The sequence below is a fragment of the Falco rusticolus genome, chromosome Z, assembly GCF_015220075.1.
Source record: "Falco rusticolus isolate bFalRus1 chromosome Z, bFalRus1.pri, whole genome shotgun sequence".
NCBI lineage: Eukaryota > Metazoa > Chordata > Aves > Falconiformes > Falconidae > Falco > Falco rusticolus.
In genome coordinates this window covers 54032953-54056181 of record NC_051210.1, presented here as the reverse complement: position 1 = coordinate 54056181, position 23229 = coordinate 54032953, and the positions used below count along the sequence as shown (strand labels likewise).

Sequence of the window (23229 nt, the reverse complement as noted above, 5' to 3'; positions counted from 1 at the left end):
CCCCAGCCAGCTTTCTCCCTAGTTTATATACTGAGCATGACGTCCCATGGTATGGAATATCCCTTTGGCCAGTTTGGGTCAGCTATCCTGGCTGTGTCTCCTCCCAGTTTCTTGTGCCTCCCAGCCTATTCACTGGTGGGGTGGTGTGAGGAGCTGAAAAGTCCCTGACAGTGTAAACACTACTTGGCAACAACTAAAACGTCAGCGTGTTTTCCTATATCCAAAACACAGCACTGTACGAGCTACTAGAAGGAAATGAACTATCTCAGCTCAGTCCTGTACTGAAGCAACAGTTCTATGTCATCACATTTAGAATCTTTCCCACATTTTTGAGTCTGCTTGAGTAATAGCCAAAGACTTGAGATTTCAAAGTTTCATATTGCTTTGTCTTTAAACATATCTTTTAAAAAAGTCTTTCAACTGACCTCATATACTGCCAGTGTCCAGTGAGGGCTTAAAGAACTAAAAGAGACTTTTCCTAAAACAAACACAGGTAAAATACTGAACTTTCTTGACACAGTACGCAAATTCTAGATAAAAGCAGTAGCTCCTTGATTTTAAGAAAACAAGAAGTCATCATTGGTTTTAGTGGAGTTTAACTATTTCAATGATGTATACAAAAGTGTGATTCACTCCTTTAAAAATGCAACCTTGTGTATTGAAACAAATTTAGTGTGTATGACAGAGGACCAACAGGTGAGTGAAGGGTAAGGAATGTACTTAGGCAGATAGATAAAGCCAACTGAACATGCCAAATGTAATAAAGACAGACCTACCTCTTGTATGATGAAAACCATTATCTGGGCTTTATGGGCAAAGAAATACAGCACACCCACTATAAACGAGTTCAGTCATGTCACAAGCAGTCCAACTACTGTCATTGGTGCAACGCCTGCAAAGCCCATTTAATAGCTGGGTAAATGTTTAAGCAGTTACCTTGTTTCAAGCTCCCTGCTACACTCCTACTTTTAATGTGTCTATATTACTGTAAACCAGCATCTGTCCTTGAATCAGCCTTGGAAGGAATGACAGATAACAAGAACATTACCAGTGACGTAAAATATCAGAGCAGAATTTATAAGGATATTCAGGCATTTACGCAGAACTACCAGCTAAAAATCTGTGTGCAGCTTCAGGGAAGACAGCTTCTGTGGCATCTTAGAGAAACACTTTTTAAAGTTTGTTGTTACTGTTTCCAGCACTCCTGGAATTCCAGCAGCAGTTAAGAGTTGTGAGAATATTGATGCAAATGAGTGAATGTAGAAATCTAAAAGATTAGGTCCATGCCAGACTTTTCTTTTATTTAGAGGTTTGGCTTCCTGCCATGTGTGCAGGCAATAAATTGGCTGTAGCAGAGCTGCTGCTAGCATTCTGCTGAGTAGAAGTGTCCCAGCAGAGACAAAAGCAGGCAAAATAAGGTAAGCAAGAATGGAAAATACAGTAGGGGCTTCAAGCTAAGATTATTTTATCAGACTGCTTGTTTAGATTCTAACAAATAGTGATTTTTTCAGTTGACTTTAAAATCTTCTTCTGAAAATTTTCTTCTTCCTCAGTCTAATTTATCCCTGTTTTCATATATTTCTGTATCTAGTTTAGAGTATAGATTTCATAAATCCTGTCTGATTTGAAAGAGATGAAAACTTCATTATTTAACAGCTATAGGATGCCAAAAGTTCTTTTTAATCCACTGTAAAATTTTAACAAACTTGGAGGACTTCCTTAATGTTCTTTGGAAGCAGGACTGGCAGCTGCAACCCAGTACACTCCACAAAAACAGCTCTGATCCTTTGATGGTCTTAGAGATACCTTGTTATGCATTTACTAATATAGCATGAGATAAGATTTGGATGGTACCACTGTGTGAATGAACCCCAAAATTTTAAATTCTGTTTTCATGTACTGAATTTGATTTATTTTTGTGCTCGGATGTGCCTGGGGGTTAAGTGGAAGAGAGAATGGTGGCTAAGAAAAAATGAGATCAATAAGGTGCCAAGAGAAGCTACGTAAAAGGCTTTCTTTGGTGCCTTCATATAAATGAAATGGTACTGTCTGTGTAGCAGGAACAATTTTCAAAGTCCCTGTGCTTTGAGGGTGATCTTATCACCATTGGCTATAAATGTGCTCCAGTATACCTGATTTCTGCAGTTTAAAGAGCTACAGCTCAAGTTTTCTTTCTAGCTTAGCTGGAAACTAAAACAAAACAGATCCAAGTTTCCAAAACAAACCGTGGTCTGCAGCCAAGAACAGTATCCAGATCTTCCTAGACCTCTTCAGGCAGCATATGCCTTACAGAAGAGAGAAAAGAACTGAAGAAATAGGCATGAAGGACATTAAAACAAAGAAATAGACACAGGGAGAGACACACAACATTAAAAACTATGAGTGAGAATGAAAAAAGTGGGAGTAGGTGAATCTATGTAAGAAAATGGCATGAGAGGAAAGGCTTATTGGAATTGGAGTATTTATGCGTCAGTCTTCAGGGACATGTGAGGCAATTCAGACTATGGAAGCTTTTGTTATTTATTGTAGTGAGCTTTATTTGTTCTGGAGAGCTTACAGAAGTGAAATTCTACTACTGACTTCCATTTTCTACTTGTTCATACAAGCCAAAATAATTAAGTACAGTCCTTCAGAACTTCAAGATTACCTGTCTATCTTTCTGTGTATATAATGTCGATGCAAGACTCTGAATCTAAATGGTTTGCCTGGTATCACACTGGTTCTCAAAAAAAAAAAAAAAGAAAAAAAAAAAAGAAAAAAGGACTAATCTACATATCTACATACCTTGCCATTAGTAACCATAATATATGAAGGGCAAATCCAGGAGAACACAATTCCGGGCTGCTTCACAGGGCATAAAAATCAGGAATTGGGATCTTCAGAACTTCTGATCAAATGCAACCAAAATAGAATTGCACTTACATTTTCAGCAGGAGTGTTCTGTAAGGGATTAAATGTGTGTTTTCAAGCACCCTAGATCTAACGGAGTTACGATGCTTTGTTAATGTTGAGCACCTAGCACACTAACATCTCTCAAGACCCACAAGCTGGTATTACTGCCCACATACTCTGCAGAGCCTGGTTCAGTTAGATGTTTGCAGAGGTCTGGTCCCAGTCAGGATTTAGTGGAAGACCGCGAAGGGTCTTCTGTTTTGTTTAGCATGCTTAGTGATAAAGCAATTTCAGCAAGATAAAGAAGACCAGCTTTTACTTTCTACCTCTGACTACAAGTTATGAGACATATGAAAAATGAGACATCTTTAATAGGAAGAAGAAACTAATTCTTTCTAATAGATGTTTCTATTTTCAATGCCCTAACTGAATAGTTACAAATAAAGAGACAGAGAGAGAAAAAAAGCCTTAGTTAGCCTTTGTAGTCTAGTAACAAGAGAATTGCAAGGGACAGAGGTCTTTAATTTCTAACATTTCTTGTAAATATTTAATGCAAAATTCTGCATCAATGAACTGAACCAAACCAGAACACTGCACTCTCCTCCTCTGGGTGAATTAACAAATCATTACAACTGCATCAGAGCCATGATCTCTCTGGCCGAACTGATATTTAGTTATTCTGTACAAAGCTGCATGGGGCTGAAATTACACCCATCTTTGCTTGGTTCTTTTGCCAGGATACCAGACGAAATTGCAGTTCGTTGTTTTCTTTGGTCTGTACTTGCCATAAACAGTTGTCATAAGCAGTTGACTTCAGGAGAGTTTGTAGACTTAAGAATTCCAGTTTCCCTTTCTTCAGACCAAATCAAAGTCCGTAGCATTTTTGGAATGCAGTAATTCAGGCTGCACCCACAGAATATCTTACTAGCTGCCTAGGTGGTTCCTCAGTCAATAGGCACCACCCTCTCCTTAGGATATCTGGCCTAGGTAATGCTTAGATCCTTTTATTCACCTAGCCTTTAAAAACTGAAAAGTGTTATTTTTTGTAAATATAGTCACAAATACAACATCATTGGAAAAATGCAGAGCACATTGAAGTCAGATTATTGAACTGTAAAGAGAACATTAATTATTTGAAAATATGGATCGCAGAGAATGGTAGGAGATCGATACTCTTTTCCTGATCACTTGTGATAGTCATTAACAATCCTAATATACTCCTCAAATTTCCGAACTCCAGTCCTCGTTCCTGAGGTAATTGTTTCCTGAACCTTAAGATTGTAATATGGCTGCATGTCTTTACTGAAAGATTATGCTGTGTTGAAGTTAGTATCATTTTCAATTACTTACAAATACCCTGAAAATTATCTTAGTTTTCTGAAAGAATATGATTTTTCAATCCAGCTAGCAAAGTGTAGCTAGCTTCCTATGACTAGAGAAGCACAAATAAATTAAGCTGAAGTCAATTAAACTGCTTATATTTTATCTAAGGGAAGTTTTTAAAAATATATTCCTTCAACACAAATATATCTGTGATAACCTGCATCTTAGTGGAGGTGTAGATAGATAACTGATTTGCTGTCACTGGAAACACACCATTACAGGACACAGGCTTGAGTCATGCAAGCAGTCAAATATTACTGAGTTTATCCTGCCTTTAACTGTTATTTACCAAAATTAATACTCTTTGCAAACTGTTTTCTTATCTGAAACATAAAGTATTGTGAAAAATCCTAACTCCTGCTTTAGGACTGGAAAAGAGGGACATCTCAGTTTATCAGGATTTCTTGAGTGCTGCTGCAATGCTGCTCCGCTCAGGCTGCAAAAAGCCGTGTGAAGTGTCTCTCCACAGAAGGCAGCGTGTTAAGAGGCAATGTCTGCTGAGCACTGTGAGAACAGCTCCTGAAAAGTCAGGTAACTCTTTCCTGAGTGACAAGTATGTTTGTAATCTTGGAAACATGGTTCCGATCCAAGGCAGAATCCAAACAAATTAGGTATCTGGAACAGCTTATCTATAATAAGGTCAAGAATGGAGGAACAAATAAAAGCTGGCTTTAAAACAACCCATACAGAACAACTCCTGAAAATACAACATTAGTTTTTTCACACCATGAAATTCAGACCAGTAATTCCTAAAGTACATCTACACCACCCTGGAAAAGAGTGAACGACATAGCAGGCTTGCCAACCATTTTATTTTGGGCACTGTACTTGTAATTCTAGTTAAAAGTAGAACTCTTACACTACAAAGATTTAAACAATTTTTAAAATGTTTGCTTTGTTGTTGTTGATTATTGTAATTGTTGTCTTGTTGCTTTTTTGGAACAACCCGTCTTTTTTCTGGAAGCCTGGCAGCCTTAATTGCCAGGTCTGTGAAGAGAAGGTCTTTGCCCATGCATAGATCAGCTGCGCAAGGGTGTGATGCCAGTTGTTGGTGTGTATCATCTCTTTTGTTGAATGTACATGCAGAGTTTCGGCTCACCCTGAACAGGGCAGGAAGAAAGCTTCTTGGAAACAATTCTACTGTTTTCAAAATGTCTGCTTAAATGCAGGTATTTCAGAGGAGGTACTTCAATATAAAATGAGTAACAAAGTTTTTGGTGAAGTCAAGCATTCCCAGAAAGAACATTATGTCATGCTGGTGCATTTTGAGGATCCTGTTGTTTTGCCGAATTGTTCTGGTGAAAAAGGACTCTTTATCTTATACCATACCCTGGAGTGTGGTCTCAGAAGTGTCTTAACTGAATTTGAAGACAGCAAACATATTCCAGTAAAACAATGTTCAGCCTAACATAACCAAAATTGTGTGCCTTATAGTGTTGTTCTGTAGGTGTGTGACATGCAGGTGGCTGGGCCTACATCTTCTTACATCCAGAACAGCACAGTTGTGTTCAATAGTGGTAGGGAACAATTTCCCTCCTGACTGCTTTTAGCTACAAATATCTGATGTGGGGTTTTGTTTGGGTTTTTTTTCAGTAAGAGATGTCAGGTCCTCAAAATAAATGCTGCTCTTTTAGGTAGACATTTGCACTGTAACCTAAAACTCTTGTCTGTACACAGATCCAATTTTCAAAGTGCAAAACTGGGAAACAGGCAACTACTTATCTATGAAATAAAGGAAACTAGTATAGAAACAGTATGCTGCAGTGACACTTTCCCTACTTCACCTCTTCTTCAGAATGAAAATGTAACTCCATTTTTCACATTTCTCTCCATGCGCAGGCTCCTGTGCACAACTTTGCTCTGGCCTCAGCTCCCCACAGAGCTCTCTTCCCCACTGAAACCCTACTCATTCACCAGCCAACTGCTAATTTATTCCCCCTCTCTTGTGTTTAAATTCCTCCCACCCCCATTAATATCTTTCAACACAGCTATCTGAAGGTTGTCCACAATCCCCCTTCTTACACTATCCATCAGGCTCTTGGGTCGGAAGCCATTTTTCCAAGCTCAAGTTTTTCATAATAACTCTTCAAAAGGTACAGCATACATCTCTTCTTCTCATTGAGATAACCTTCAAAGCAAATAAACCTTTGCTTTCCTTCTTCACACCAACACCAAACCCAAAAAACATCTGCTTAAGCCCACTGTGTGATTTGTATTGTACGTTTGCTATACTGTTCATAGTTCAAATGTACATAGATGATCAAGCTAGATTGCTATAAAAATACAGTCGATCTTTTTATTGAGAAATTTTACTGTTTTTCTGTTGCTAATAAAATTAATTGCAATTCATTTTTGATTAGCATTCAGTCTGCGAGAAACACTGAAATGCTATATACTGACTGAAGATTCAAAAACGGTGCATTTTGACATAGATGAAGATGGTCATCATGAAATATCAACCAAGGACTCACAATCTCATGAAGGTAGTGTGCTTTTTTATATCAAACCTCACCAACAATATTTGTTAATGTACTGTTATGTGTACTGTGTTCAGTTTTGGGCCCCTCACTTCAGGAGGGACATAGAGGGGCTGGAGCGTGTCCAGAGAAGGGCAGCAAAGCTGGTGAAGGGTCTGGAGCACAAGTCTTACAAGGAGCAGCTGAGAGATCTGAGGTTTAGTCTGGAGAAAAGGAGGCTCAGGGGAGACTTTATTGCTCTCTACAACCACTTGAAATAAAGTTGTATTGAGGTGGGGGTCGGTCTGTTCCCAGAACAAGTGGTAGGATGAGAGGAAATGTCCTCAAATTGTGCCAGGGAGGTTTAGTTTGGATATTAAGAAAAATTTATTTGCTGAAAGGCTTGTCAAGAATTGGAACAGACTGCCTGGGGAAGGGGTTGAGTCACTGTCTGGGGGATATTTAAAAGATGTGTAGATGTGGTGCTTAGGGACATGATTCAGTGGTGAACTTGGCAGTTTATGGTTGGACTTGATGAACTTAAAGGTCTTTTCCAACCTAAATGATTCTATGATTTTATATTTTCTGTAGATGTAACACTGTATTGCATATTAATATTTATAGTGATATAAGAAAACTTTTATTCCAGTTTACAGTAGGTAGATAATATATTTAAATAATAAGACTATTTTGTTCACTCCCATTTGAGTTAATGGAAAGTGTAGATGCTTAGCTATTAAGAGAGTGAAAGCAAAGATAATCCTTGGAGACAAGGGCAAAATGTAGAAAAATAGAGAAGATTTTGGAATTTGTGGGATTATTTTATTTTTCATGGAACTCTTCTTTTATCTCAAATAGGGCTTCTCTAATTGTCACCAAAAATGATATCACAACTAACATCACAGAAGTAGTTGTTAGAGGGTGATGTTTTGGGACAGAAAGACAAATAACAACAAATAGAACTATTGTAAATTTCTACATTTTCCAGAGATGTGAAAATTGGAAGAAAAAGCAATAAACCATATTTCTAACTGAAATACAGGAAAAGTTGAAATCTGTGAGATAGCTATCAACTTGCTGAAACATTATTTCTTACAAACCCCCAGCTTTTACAGGAATTTGAAAACCATTACATATGCTTCAGATAAAGTCATAGAAATACTTGTTTGATATATTTATAACTAAATTAATGTTATTTTTATCCTATTAAATTGTAAATAATGACAGCTACACTAATAAGGTATTTAAGTATGCTTTGTATCCTTTGGAGTATCTTTTACTTGATAACTTCATAGAATTTTGAAGTAACTCATACAACTAGTATTGCTAATTTATGAACAGGACCAAAATCTGTATAGGTATATAATAGAAGCTGTTTGTGAATAAATTCGTAGTGTGACGGTTGTGATGTAGAAGGTACTGACGTTCTAGAAGAAAAAGAAAGGACATTATATGTGATATTTTTGTATATGTAAACACAAACACCACAAACATATATTAATAATCATATAGTTAAGACAACATCATGTTAGGAACCAGCCGTAACCTGGATGTTTGTGACTTTGACCTGAAGTGGGTGATACCTTCCCCACATAGCTGGCTGATTCAGGCTGATGTTAGAAAAGCCAGAAACCTCCCCGCTGTAGCTGCTTGTTTCTTTCCAGTCTTGTACATTCCATAGTAGTGTCCTCACTTCTGCTACCAAAGACTTGTAGGCTTCTCTTTGATAGCATTTTAGGCCTTACATCTCATTACTGACCCCTCTTTTCTCAGGTACATTCTCTTTCGTAAAAGATAGTTAATGAGTCAATACATGTATTAGAGTTCAGACTTCAGGGTACCTGTTCACAGGTGTAACTGCACTGTCTTCCAGGGTTATATGAATTCAGAGACCTCCAAGAAATGAAGCCTGATGCCTATTGCTATTACAAGCTCTTTCTCAGATTATGTTTTAGAGCAATTATTTGTTTGTGACATTTTTAAATTTGAAGAATGTAACTATCTAATTCCACATATTTGTTAAATATCTTCTATTTCAGATATTGCATGGTTAAGCGTATTCACAAGGAATGAACCAGCAGTTACTGGTAAGACTCCTATGGGAATAAAAGGTATCATTCTCTTTGTTAGGGTCTGATTTTGAAGAGATTTGAGAGTTAGAAAATAAATCAGTAATGTTTTATACGTAGACTTGACATTAGAAGTAACATTTTATACCAGTTTTTCATTCAGGTCAGGTTGCTGGACAGTTCTGAAAACAAGAGCCTTTTTGTGTTCCATAAGAAGAAATCTTCCAAGTCACAAAGTTTGTGGTAGCAAGTTATGAGTAATGGCTTGGACTGAAGACAAATGTATTTGAGGAAACAGAATGTGTGTAAGCTAGAAAATCCAATTATTTTTTTTTTAAAGAAAAGTGAGCGTGTTCTATTGCTGGCATACAGGTCTTAGCTAGTAACAGGAGAGGAAAAGCAAAGAGAAATGGATATGAAGAAAGAGGAGACAAACTTTCATATTTAAGTATAAGAAGTGATTGGGAAAATCAAAGATATACTAGTTCCAGGTATTCCACTAGAAAAGAAACATATTCCAGTTTCAATCATAAAGGGCTTCTGTAACAGATGAGAGCAAGTATCTATCTGGTCCAATACTGTATCTTGAACAATGGCCAAATGAGGTTTTCTAGGTAACTATAAAATATTGATACCTTCCCAAATCCCAGTGCTTTGCATTTCAGGGACACCCCAAACAAGTAGTTTCTTGTATTTAGTTAATTTCAAAGCATTTCCTTAGCGTGAATTTGTAAAATTGCCCCTTAGACTCTGGTAGGATTTTAGTAACCAGAGAGGCTAGGTAATTAATCTGAAGTCCATCAGAGAGTGCAAGTATCACATATAAAATCATGGAAAGGTTCTGTACTTCCCCTACCATTCACTGTCTGCCTGATACCACTTGTCAAGTTTTTCAGAAGTGATAGGGAAAGCTAGACTCCTTTGGATTTACTCAAACTAAACAATGTATAAGCGAGTCACAATAAAATCTACAGATGGAGACAGCCAAAGATTGTTAGGATGTAATTCATTTTGACATATTGTCAACTGGCTGGACACCTGCATTCCTCTTTTGTTGTCATTCTTACATCTAAGTCAGAACATTCTTGACTTGGGTATGAAATCTCTCTTGCCTGCTGATGTGCCTCTTACATGCTACAGCTGGCTGGACAGTTGCAGCTGAGGAAATCTAAACTGATGTCACAAAAAGTAATAAAAATGGCAAAATTTTAGACCTTCTACATTCCACTACATTAATCTGAATACACTTGTAAACTGAGTAAAATACATTTGGCTGGAGTCTGTCTCAATTTTTAACAAGAATTTTTATGCTATTTTCATGCTGCAGCTGGCTCAGACAAAATTCCTCCACAAGACTTTCACAAAAGCATTACAGTTAGGGTAAGTTAGGGCAACTAAAACCAGGGCCAGGATTAGAGCAGGTAAAATCAGTCAGGTGGGTTGAACATGTCCTGCTGATTCCAAATACCCTTCAAAGGCTAAAAAATACCTTTGCTAATATGAAAAAAAAAAAAATTCTCCTTAACTGCAGCTGCGACTGTTGGTGCATAATTACCTAATCTCTGTAACATTTGCATCAGTTGCTTCAAGGACAGACATATATATCAACTGGTACTTTATTTTCTCTCTTGAACAGTACACCTCTGTACTGCACAAGTGGTATTATTTGAAGTAAATCTGCAAGGCAGACAGATAATTACAGCATCACTGGATAGTTATTACTGTCATGGGTTTTGCTAGGTCATAGCCTTGTGTGCTGTATCAGTTGACAAAGGGTACCTTAATTTATTTATTTTTTGCTGAGGCCTTGAAGTACCAGAAGGTACGAATATTGTCAGTTTGTGAGGCTGAGGAGTGTCCTGTATTATTGATACACTTATTTCCTGCAGCTGAAAAAACTGTTATCTCAAAAGGGGCTAAATCCAATGCACCCATGGTATTGGAAATTATGGTAGTGGAAAGCTTTATGGTAATTGTGGTAGCTTGTCCTAGAAAGCATGCAGAAAGTAAAAGGGAAAAAATGCTGCATTTTCCTTAGTGATGTGTAGATAGTAAAGTGTATTATGTAAATTAAGTACTACTATAGATGCCTTTGTAGTTCATATTATATATATCAATGTATAACTGATATTCCATACATTACCTATAAATATAGAGAAATAAAGTATATATGTGGCAAATTTTAAACACCATAAAGACTTTGTTTAAACTAGACTGAGCTTTTTAAATAAAAAAATTCTTTAAATACCTTACAGAAGAGAATGGTGTCAAAAGTGATTATATTTGTTTTTATTCCTATGCCTATTGGTGTAAAGTGAACCTGAATCTCTTTACAAAGTATTTTCAGCTATGCTTCATTTTACGAAGTGATATACGTTTTATTGCAATATTCTTCTTTATGTAAAGCAGATTCTAAAAATTTGGTGATCCTCATGCAGAGATCAAAGCTTAATGAATTTGTCCTGTTGTGCAAGGGTAAGAAGCAGCTCTCTCTGAAGGTAAGAAGTAGTTTATTTCTTTTGTAATTTGTGGTTGCTTTTACTTACTATAGGACAGTTTCCCCCAAGACCTTTTCTTTTTCTTTTACCTACCACCTGCCACATTTCACAATTTCTACCTCCCTCCCTGTATTCTGTCTGGGGAAATATTTGAAGCTGTTTATTGCAAAAAATTTGGGGTTATGTAGTTAACTACTGTTACTAGAAGAAGTCAGGGATGTTGTGTTCCAGTCTTTGTGGAGGGAGAGGGGGCTTCTTAACCAGGAAGCATGCAGGAAATAGACGGGGAGGAAGAAGGAGGAATGCTGCCTTGGAAAGAGATGAGTTTCAGAGGGGAATTATTTTTTCCTAGTGAATCTAATTTACAACATAAGGAATGTGATGAAAAGAAAATGCAGCTGAATATAGTATCCTGTTTTAAACATTTACCACCAGTTGTTAAAATATTCTCATTTTCTCTTGTCTTGTGAAGGTTTATTTATGGGAGGAAGAGCAGGCAAGGCTACTTTTGCCTATTGAAGGGTTATAACCTTTACTAAAATTCATCTAAAGAAGAACATTATGTTGGAATTTACCCTCTAAAACAGGGCAAAGGTCTAAGAAGCTCAGTTTACACTGGTTATATTGAGATAAAGAATGACCCTTCATCTAACACTGGCCATGCATGATGGTATAAATTAGTAAATGCTTCCTCAAATTAAGTCTTTGAAGTTTTTTGATTGTTTTTAATTCAGAGATAACTTCCCATATAATCTGTTTCCTGAAATGATCTGGGAAAATGTATGTTTTAAGATACATTCATTATATTTATAGCCTATTAACCTGCTGGGATTTTCCTTTCTGTCCTTGAAAAAGTAGCGATTTTAAAAGGATTTTTCTGGTTCAGAGATTATCTTTTCATAAATTATTTGTTTGAAAGGTGTTCCACCGAATCAGGGAAAGAACTGAGTGTTGAACCCTAATGGATTTTACTATCCCAATCACTTATTTTGAGTACCATGTTATACCAGATTACTTTTCTTGACATGAATAAAATCGGTTCTTATCTGAAAATTAGTTAAGACATATTTAGCGTCTCGCAAATATGTAAAAACCTTGGAAAGAGCATGGACCTTCCTTTTTCCAGTAGAATACAAATAATTTTCTTAATCTCAACAGGAATTCTAATGTGGAAGATGACAAGGCTCCTTGTCTGTGATAAAGTTTTGGTTTTCCATTACAATGTGGTTCAGCCTTCACTGCATTGCAAAATAGAATCTGGACATTAAACACTTTGAAGGACTGTCTTCAGTATTTACTTTCAACCCGATTCATTTTGCGTTGCAAATGGTGAAAGAGGAATATATGTATCATGGAAGTGTTTTGAGAACTTAACATTTTATTAATCTTGGATAATTTAAATGTAATAATTAATAGACTTCATTAAAAAAGTGAGGGTTTTTTAGAATTAGTATTATATTCAGTGGACTAAAACAGCAAAATATGAAGACAAAATTACCGATCTATGTGGTTGTAAACACAGGTCTTGAAAGCATCCTGTTCAGAACCAAATTATCCTTCATTGACCAGATGCAACATGAAAACATGCAGCCATGAAGGTCCTGACTTCAAACAGGTATGTAATAATGATCAAACAAATAAAACCATGTGTTTGAGTGTATATACAAATCTAGGTATAAAAAAATGTAGCTAAATGCATCCTGCTGTTATTCATTAAGTGACTAATTATTTACTTTCCTACTTCAGCTGATTTTTAGTATTTTCCTCAGAGAAGGAATATAAGAACTTCCATACTTTTTACTTGACTTGTATGTATGAGTACATCCTTCAATCTACAGGCAAAATACCTGACTTTCAGTTAAAACAGGAAAGATGGAGATGTTTCCCATATTATTCTGCTTATATAAAATCCAGGGAGATACAAAATGGTTTTCACTTGGTACAACTTCTTATACAAGTTCTAGAAAATCTGCATGAGTGTATCTAGAAGGGTCAGATTACAAGACTAATAATGTTTTCAAGAAATAGTGAATCCATCAGTCAAAAATTTCTGGGAAATAATTAAAACATAATATATATATAGATAATACATTTTTTTATATATAATCTAATATAATTAAGAAATTAAAAGTAAGCAGTCATGGAAATACTTTCAGAGTTGATTCAGTATCAGCAGATGATTATAAATCAGGAATAATGCATTGTGTATAGAAATACAGGTAGCTAGGTGGTTTCTTAACATGTTTTTGTGACCAAAGCTTGATTTTTGTTGGCTCTTCTCTAGATAGAAAAGACAAAACATTGTGAACACATGAACAAAACTACTTTAGTTGATTTATAAGAGATCTTAGACAGACATTCTGACCTAAAGAATATGAAAAACCAATGATATGTAGTTAATTGGAATATTTGTTAGGGATGTAGTCCAGTGTATGACTATTGAGGACGATTGAAAAGACAATCTTTCCAATTTCAGAGAGCAAAATTAAAGCTATCTGGGATCAGATAGCTTTCAGAACTTCGTAATAGCACATGTGAAATGCTGAAAACCTAAAATTCCCAACCTAATATTTCTAACATTGCTAACATTTCTCCTAGAAAAGAAAGGAATTCTGCTAATTTGAAATTACAAATTTCTTGTTTAAAGTCATTCTGAAATGGTCTTTCAAAAGTATGAACTACAGTGCTATTCCTTTTTTTACCTAATAATTAATGAACAAAACTCCTGTGTACTGGGCCTGGACGATTCAAGTGGGTCCTTCACTTTAAGTTCCTGTTGAGGCACTTACTTGCCACAAATATTTCTTGGCTCTATATAGAAGGAGAAAGCTACAAAGCTTAGGAAATTCATAATGCAACTTCTAACCCCCTCTTTTTATAATGTAAACTATCACAGTCATACTGCATTCTTCTAAAGTTTACTTCATATGCTTTTCTGTAGAAAAAACACATTTTTCTGTGGAGCTGTTCATAGGGAAAGAATTAATGTCTTGATGACTGCAAGTTTTGGGGGACAGCTGGAAAGAAGAGCTGTAACAGCCTGTAGAGACCTATTCATCACTCTGGGTTTCTAAACAGATAATAAAAAAGAAAAATCTGTTCTGAGAATGCATTCATTGCCTAACAAGACAGACAGTGATCTACTTACTCATCAGGGTTTACTGCTGATAACTTCAAATAAAAGAAAAAGAATCTTAGTCATTTGTGTGAGAGGCAAAATCATAGTCATGAGATTCTTAAGCCTTCTAGAATGAGTGCACTGACCAGGAAATAAATTCTGGTGTGATGAATTAAGCCTTCACTGTCCTTAGGCTGAAAAACTGTGGGAGTAGTCGACAAAGATGGAGAAATACTTCTCATCACCAATGACAAAGCTATGTGATGCTGCAATGTGATATTTAGTCTGCTAGCTTCTAACAGTAAATCTTAAAGACAGGCATTTTTCTTCATTGGAAGACTTCCAGAAGAATTACCAGAAATATGAGAATCTGTAGAGGTTGCTGTTACACCAGCAGAAAGAGTTGCCTATAGTATTGTAAATTTCCATTTCTGTAGCCAAGGTTTATGGAGACACAGTTCACAACCAATATTTATTAAAACATCTTTTATTAATCAGGCTGTTATCACAATAAAATAATAACAGCTTGTAACAGCAGGTAATTGTTTATAATAACGTCCTATTCTGGTAGAGGATTAAGTCAGGAAGGTAATACAGATCAGAACCAGTATTTATTGCAACACTATGTTGGCAAGAGTGGAAAACTGCATCGTACATGCAGTTACTACCTCACACAGTGCGCACACTTTCAGTCACCTGGATGAAGCAGCAGTGGAGAAACCAACCCCAGTGGTTGACTCAGGAGCAGCAGTGAAGAAACCAACCCTCAGAAGTAGGCTTGCATTTGCTTATTACCATAACTATTTTAACTCTATGATAGAGCATGCTTATCATAATTAGTAATATACTACAAGCAAATGCAGTTAACCACGTAGCAGGATGAATTAAGAGATACAGAACAGTATTTACTTTTAGCTCCACCACAGAAAAGGTTTTCCCTGCTATGTCCCTACAACATGTTGGCAATGATGGGATGTTTCTCACCTCTCATATATAATTCTCCCACAGTCTCTTCTAGCGTAAATAAGAGTACATTTACAGACTTTTTTCATTTGATGTAGCCCATGCACAGGGAAGTGTTAATCCCAGTCATTTCTGAAAAAAACCAGCATGTGGTTATGATGTTGAAATGAGTTTTATTTAGCATTCACTGTTCACACTAATGACTTGATTTGACCTGGAGTTCTCAATTGGACTGCTACTGTTTCATGTCCTTCTTATCTTCTTGCAGGTTGTCTCATAAATTAGCAGTTTCCTTAGAAGTCTGGACCCAAATTATGCGGCCATGTAGTATCGGAGAGGAGTGCAGGGGGGACACATAGTAGAGGGGAGAATTACTTAGGAGAGTTGTTAATATTCTCTGTGTTACATGTATTTCTAGATTTTAATGTTCTCATTTTACCATTCTCATTAATTACGTATAAATTTTTACTATTTTTTTTACTCTTCCAGAAGTGCAGTGTTTAGTAATTATATACCAGTTATCAGAGAAGTACACACTTCCTTCAGTACATATTTGTACTGTCTCCCTTCAGTGTTATTTCTGTTCTAGTTCAGCTGTAATATTTTACTGTTCATGACACATTACCACCCTTAGACCTTTGCATATGTATAATGAACCTCTTAGCTCTTACTAAGTACTAGTAGCATTCAGTTCTCTGTCAGTTTCATTCTTTTCTCTTTCCTTTCTCAGTTGATACCCCACCTAAATTCCTTCTTGACTTAAGACATTTGCTTAAAAGATTACTGAAGCCAACAATTCTGTAACTAGATCTGGATGTTCCTTTTCAAGTTGTTGTCCCTTGGCAGATAATTCAAAGTTGTTAGTGTATTATAACTGGACAGCATTTTCCCAAAACTTTGAATTTGGGAATTCCCCAAAATTTGGAATTCCTTAGCCTGGGTGGACTGAAATCTGAAGGACTGCAACTTTCAAAGCTCCGTGAAGAGCTGTAACAGTTTTTATTCTATATATACTTTACCGAGTAGTTAGATTAAGCTAAACAAGACAGACAGATTAAGTCAGATGTTAGCTGTGCAGTCATGAAAGATCTGATTGTAGGACTTCCTCCTTACTCCAGTGAAATAGGCCAAAATAAAGAAAATGAAGCTCCAAACAGGCAAAATTTGGCATGTGAAGTCCACAGAATTACCTGGTTCAGAACTGTTGACCTTGTCAGTAATGACAATGCCACGCTTACTGTGCTTGGCTGCTGGCTGAGTCAACCTATCACAGTCCTGTTTGGCACCCATCATGCAGTTGGAGGGGTTTTTTGGCTTCATAGATTGATTCTTCTGTTGGAGAGCCAAGGAGTGATAGGTAAGGTTCACCCACCCTTCAGTGGTCCCATATGGCAAGTGTGGAAGCCTGATGGAGGGTGGAAGTTAACAGTGGACTACCGTGGCTTGAATAAAGTCATGCCACCAATGAATGTTGCTGTATCAGATGTTGTAGAGCTCCACTGTGAATGGGAGTTGAACAAGACAGAGTGTATGCTACAATTGATGTTGCCAAAGCATTTTTCATGCTCCCTTTTGGCAGCAGAGTGGAGGCCACACTTTGCTTTCATGTGGAGGGTATCCAATACACCTGGAACCAACTGCCCCAGGGCTGGAAGCACAGTCCTACCATTTGTCAGGACAGTACCAGCTGTGAGATTAAAAGCACTGAGGTGTGTTGGCCCCAGCAGGCAGCCATATCCCCACACATCCACTCAATACCACTTCCCACCAACAGGACAGGGGAGAGAATAGCAAGAGCAAGAGTGAGCAAACTTGTGAGCCAAGATAAAGACAGTATAATATGCAAATATCAGAAAAAAACCCAAGTGATGCAAAAACACTTACTCAGGTCTTGCCATAAACAGATTAATGCCCAGCCAGTCTCTGAGCAATAGCCACCTTGGAAGCAAAAGAACCCCCACCTTCTTCTTCCTCTGCACCAGTCTATGGCTGACCATGACATTATATGGCATGGAGTATCCCTTTGGCTAGTCTGGGATGTCCCCTTCCAGCCTTTTGCCCACCCCAGCCTACTCACTGCTGCAGAGTCAGAAAAAGAGGTCTTGATGCTGTGCATGCACTGCTCAGCAATACCCAAAACACTGGTGTGTCATCAACCCTGTTTTAGTCAAAATCCAAAGCACCATATAATTTATTTGTAGTGCTTTCCAAGATACATAGCTTCTTCGATGCAAATAAGGTGGCAGCTCAGTTCCACTAGTTTGCTTATCATCATAGAATCATAGAATTATTTAAGTTGGAAGAAACCTTTAAGATCATCAAGTCCAACTGTTAACCCAAGACTGCCGAGTCCGTCACTGAACTATGTCCCTAAGCACCATATCTAAGCATGTTTTTAAATACCTCCAGGGATGGTGATTCCACCACCTCCCTGGGCAGCCTGTTCCAGTGCTTGACCACCCTTTCAGTGAAGAAATGTTTCCTAATATCCAATATAAACCTCCCCTGGCACAACTTCAGGCTGTTTCCTCTTGTTCTCTGCCTTGTCACCTGAGGGAAGAGACTCACTCCCACCTGCCTACAACCTCCTTTCAGGTAGTTGTAGACAGCAGTAAGGTCCTCCCTGAGACGACTCTTCTCCAGGCTAAACTACCCCAGTTCCCTCAGCTGCTCCCCATAGGACTTGTGCTCCAGACCCTTCCCCAGCCCCGCTGCCCTTCCCTGGACACGCTGCAGCCCCTCTACGTCCCTCCTGCAGTGAGGGGCCCAAACCTGAACACAGGGTTCGAGGTGCAGCCTCACCAGTGCCCAGTGCAGGGGGACAGTCCCTTCCCTTGCCCTGCTGGCCACACTGCTCCTGACACAAGCCAGGGTGCTGCTGGCCTCCTTGGCCACCTGGGCACACTGCTGGCTCATGCCCAGCCGGCTGCCGACCAGCACCCCCAGGCCCTTTCCCACCAGGCCCTTTCCAGCCGCTCTGCCCCAGCCTGTAGCGCTGTGTGGGGCTGGTGTGACCCAGGTGCAGGACCCGGCACGGAGCCTTCTTGAACCTCATCCAGCTGGCCTCGGCCCATCGGTCCGGCATGTCCAGACCCCTCTGCAGAGCCTTCCTACCATCAAGCAGATCAACACTTCCACCCAACTTGGTGTCATCTGTAAACTTACTGAGGGTGCACTTGATCCCCTCATCCAGATCGTTGATAAAGATATTAAACAGGACTGGCCCAGCACTGAGTCCTGGGGAACACCACTTGTGACCAGTCACCAGCTGGATGTGACTCCATTCACCACCACTCTTCGGGCTCATCTGTCCAGCCAGCTTCTTACCCAATGTAGAGTGCACCCGTCCAGGCCATAAGCAGCCAGTTTCCCCAGGAGGATGCTGTGGGAGATGGTGTCAAAGGCTTTACTAAGGTCCAGGTAGACAACATCCACAGCCTTTCCCTCATCTGCTAGGTGGGTCATCTTGTCATAGAAGCAGATCAGGTTTGTCAAGCAGGACCTTCCTTTCCTAAACCCATGCTGGCTGGGCTTACTAGGTTGTCCCGAATGTGCCATGTGATGGTGCTCAGTTTGATCTGCTCTATAACCTCCCCCAGCACCAAGGTCAGGCTGACTGGCCTGTAGTTCCCTGGATCCTCCTTCCTCTCCTTCTTGTAGATGGGTGTGTCCTGGTTTCAGCTAAGACAGAGATAATTTTTTCTGAGTAGTTGGAACAGTGCTGTGTTTTGGGTTTAGTATGAGAATAATGTTCATAAGACACAGATTTTTTTAGTTGTTGCTAAGGAATGTTTACACCAAGTCAAGGACCTTTCAGTTGTTTAGGCCCTGCAGCAAGAAGGCTAGAGGGACACAAGAATACGGAGGGGACACAGCCTGGACAGCTGACCTGAACTAGGCCAAAGGGATATTCCACACCATAGAATTACATGCCTAGTTTGTAAACTGGGGGGTTGGTTGGGCAGGGATCACTGCTTGGGGACTGGCTGCGCATCCATCAGCAGGTTGTAAGTGGTTACATTGCACATTACTTGGGGTTTTTTTGGTTTTTTTCTCCTCCTTTTGGATTTTATTCCTCTTTCTGTCTCTCTTCATTTCATTACAATTGTTATTATTATAATATTTCATTATATTTAAATTATGAAATTGTTGTCTCAACCCATAAGTTCTACCTTTTTCCCAGTTCTCCTCACCAGCCCACGAGGAGGGGTGGGAGGGGTGGTGGAGGGGTGAGCAGCAGTGTGGTGCTTAGTTGCCAGCTGGGATTTAACCATGACAAGGCGTCACACTGGCTAACCTGCAGTCTTCTGGGACCTTTCTGGTTAGCCAGGACTGCTGGTAAATGATGGAGAGTGGCTTGGCAAGCTCCTCTGCCAGCTCCCTCAGTATCCTTGGGGTGGGTCCCATCCAGCCCCACAGACTTGTGCATGTCCAAGTGGAGCAGCAGGTCACTAACCGTTTCCTCCTGGACTGCGGGAACCTCATTCTGCTCCTCATCCCTGTCTTCCAGCTCAGAGGGCTGGGTACCCTGAGGGTAACTGATCTTGGTATTAAAGACAGTACCAAAGAAAGCATTAAGTACCTCAGCCTCTTCCTCATCCTTTGTGGCAAAATTCCTCCCTGTGTCCAGTAGAGGGTGGAGATTATCCTTGGCCTTCCTTTTGTTTCTAAAGTATTTGTAAAAAGCACTTTTTGTTATCTTTTATGGCAGTGGCCAGCCTGAGTCATTGTACAACTCATGCAGTTTTTGATCATGTGTTTATTTCCTTGCTTCATCTGAGGAAAAATGTAGATTGTAGTGTGCCCTATACTCCTTTGCGTAACATGTCATGGCAGCGTAAGATGATTTGTTCTGTTTCATCTGCCCTTCATACCCATTCCTTTTCCAAACCTTCTTCCTGGCTTAGTGTGCAGCAGTTGAGCTTAGCCTGGGGTTATGCTCCTTGTGCCTTATTCAGACTGACTTTAAATAATTTTGAGTATATTTATTTTAAAACTTGGATACTACTTTCTTACATCATTCTCTGTAGCTTCCATCACTGACATATTATTCCATAAAACAATGTTTCTTTCTTGAACCTGTGGAGACAACGTTTGTAGCATTTTTCTAATGTGAGCATACATATGCCATCACAAGTGCATTGTCACCTGTGGGACGTGAGTAAAGGTGTATTTTTTTTTTTGTCACTAAATGTGAAATGTAACCTCCAAATTGGTTCTTCATTTAATGCAATGGCAAAGAAACACTCAGATCTATAACTGAAAACCAGTTGTTTTTTTCTTGGAACTTGCAAATGGTCACTCAGACATGCTTGCTGCCGTAGGTGCTGCCCTCATGATGAACTTTATTTTCAGTAGTCCACCATATTCTCCAAGTTTCCTTGTCAGCCTTCTTAACAGACCATAACAGAAAATTATCTGTGTCACGATTTCTTGCAAAACACCTTGTCCTTCAATGACCTGCTGCAACTCCTAGTGTTTGGATATGCTTCTGCTCTCACCTCCTTGTTCTTCTCCCAGTCACACAATATCATTCCCCAAATCATCTTCCTTTGATGGCTCTCCATCTAATTTTACATCATTTCATGCAGATACAGCAGTTATTTGTAATTTTTGCATCTTGATTTGGTTTTGCAAGCACATAATTTTGACTCACACTTGCCATATCCCATTGAGGTCTCCCTTGCTCTAGGGTGAATTTCTGCATTATACACGTTAATACCTCTCCTGCTTCTGCAGGTCTTTCTTTTTCTTTCTTTCTTTCATTCTTTTTTTCCCTCTTTTTCCTGAACTCACCAGATTCTTTTATTCTGTTTATATTTCCTTATTGCATTTTTGAGTTCCTAGAAGGTATTTCTTTCCTAAAGACGAATTGTCTACAACCTTCTTAATAGTATATTTTAAAACAGAATTTTTGGATTGAGGCTGCAGGTATTCTGGTGCTACAGTGGCTTGATCAGGACAATGTTTTAGCTGCTTCCCATTATAGCTTTGCCAATATAGGAGGCATATCCTCATGTTTCTTTCATGGACTCTGCAATAACTGCAGGACATTTTCTTTCCATCCCTTGTCATATGAGGACACATTTCTCCTTCCATGGAAAGGTGGTTATTGCCAATGCGGTAATCTCCAGCATAGCTGGGACCCTTTAATATACTCCTGCTTTTCCCCAACCATTCAGTTTCATTTTAGAGGTCCTCTTAAGCATTATGCACAAAGATAGTACACCAAATGGGTCAGGTTTATAGAACTGTCTTCTGGGCATTCAAACAGATCAGTCAAAAGGGAAGATGAAATAATTTGATTGTGATGCATTCATTTACCATCCCTGTCTTCCCCCAAAGATACTATAAGCTCCCTGATAAGTGGTTCAGATGGGAGGAACACAAATCTCAACCTTTTATTAATTAAGCTCTTGCTGTTAGCAGCAGATAACTATTCACACCGTCTTCTCAGTTACTCCCTGGCACAGTGCACACACTCAGGAGCCGGGCCTCGTACCCACGCTCCAGGGGTCTGCAGCCAGCTGTGCACAGTCACACACAGGGTCCCTTCTTTCAGCAGGTGTGCTTATATACACTGCTCCGTGGTCTTTGTCCACCTGCAGCAGCTGCTGCCTTCTTGCATGTGGTGTGGGTTACATGACCCATCATGTGTGTTACATGACCAGTGTATACCAGAGACCTTGGGCAGGTTCAGAGCTCCTTGGTACCCTAAGTTTATCAGGTTTTGCATATTTAACAGAGCTACCAGTCTCCAGGACCTATGGTTTCAGAGGCAACCTCTTAGCACATCTTCTTCCTTTCCCTGACACTGTATTTCCTGGTTGCTATTTCTCCACCCTCACTCTGAGGTGCCTAGAGAGCCCAAACATATCCACACACAGAGGGGCTGTTTTGACAATAGCCATTCCTCTGAAGACAGATCTTAAAAAAAGCATATTAGAAACTGGAGATGTACAGAAAAATCAAAGGTAGTAGAACAATTGTTTAAGAGTAATTGGTACTGTAACATTCTAATTTTACTTCAAAAGAGGTAAGAAAAACTGTGGATTGGCATTTTGTTGCTAGTGGAAGTTGACAGGGTAAGTCTGTGGTAAGAGAATAACCAGGTGGAAATCCTAAATTATCCCAATAACAGATATACTACAGAGGAATACTGTGCTGGTGTTTTTGTGAAGCAAAGGAATGCAGCTATGGGTCTGGAAAAACTCAGTCCTTTGATATTTTATTCATAGTTATCACAGAATCTGTCCCACAATGATTAAGTGTTGCCAAAGATTTATCTAAAAGTTGCTAAATATGTGTCACTGGAGAAAAGCATTCAAAATACAACAAGACAGCAATATACATGAATTTTTGTCACATGAAAACCTATAGAAAGGCTTTAGAAATATAACATGTTCTTTACTTTATGTATTTTCATAGCTGAGTGAAGATAATAACTTTTTCATCATGCATTACCAAGGAGATTCAGTGCAGTTCCAATGCTATGAAGACAAAAGTTACTACCTGTATGTGAATGATGACTCACTTGATATACGCAAGCTGGAAAACAAAGCACCTGATGAGGAAAAAAATTTTTACTTCAGGGTGTCATATTTACAGGAAAAGTAACTTGTCTACCTTTCAGTGGCCTAAGTGTCCATACAATTCCTATAATAAGATAAGATATAATAAGATAAGCTAGAGAAGGAAGGTTGACATCAACTAATTTCTGTTTTGGCTTAATTTTTACTTAAAAATTTATTGAGTCACCATTTTGCATGAGTAACATCCTGTATTCTCACCAGGAAAAGAGAAAGGCTAAGTTGAAAAACACACTACCTGATCAGTCTCTCTGTATCTTA

At 38.7% G+C, this 23229-nt stretch overlaps 1 protein-coding gene across 1 annotated transcript; it reads left to right on the top strand.

Annotated features, from left to right (window-relative positions):
* The first annotated feature begins 1378 nt into the window (after nt 1-1378).
* On the top strand, nt 1379-22996 carry LOC119140945. The gene is made up of 7 exons (XM_037372596.1): nt 1379-1418; nt 4642-4806; nt 6636-6758; nt 8771-8818; nt 11210-11298; nt 12821-12913; nt 22808-22996. Exons 2-7 carry the CDS (start codon nt 4695-4697, stop codon nt 22994-22996), a joined length of 654 nt encoding a protein of 217 aa, XP_037228493.1. The 5' UTR covers nt 1379-1418; nt 4642-4694.
* The last annotated feature ends 233 nt before the right edge of the window (nt 22997-23229 follow it).

What these genes read in the sequence shown, in the direction of transcription:
- LOC119140945 (XM_037372596.1), top strand. Translation starts at nt 4,695, where the DNA reads ATGCTGCTCCGCTCAGGCTGCAAAAAGCCGTGTGAAGTGTCTCTCCAC. An exon ending in GGACTCACAATCTCATGAAG is followed by an intron (nt 6,759 to 8,770) that starts GTAGTGTGCTTT and finishes CTTCTATTTCAG; the next exon opens with ATATTGCATGGTTAAGCGTA. An exon ending in GAATGAACCAGCAGTTACTG is followed by an intron (nt 8,819 to 11,209) that starts GTAAGACTCCTA and finishes TATGTAAAGCAG; the next exon opens with ATTCTAAAAATTTGGTGATC.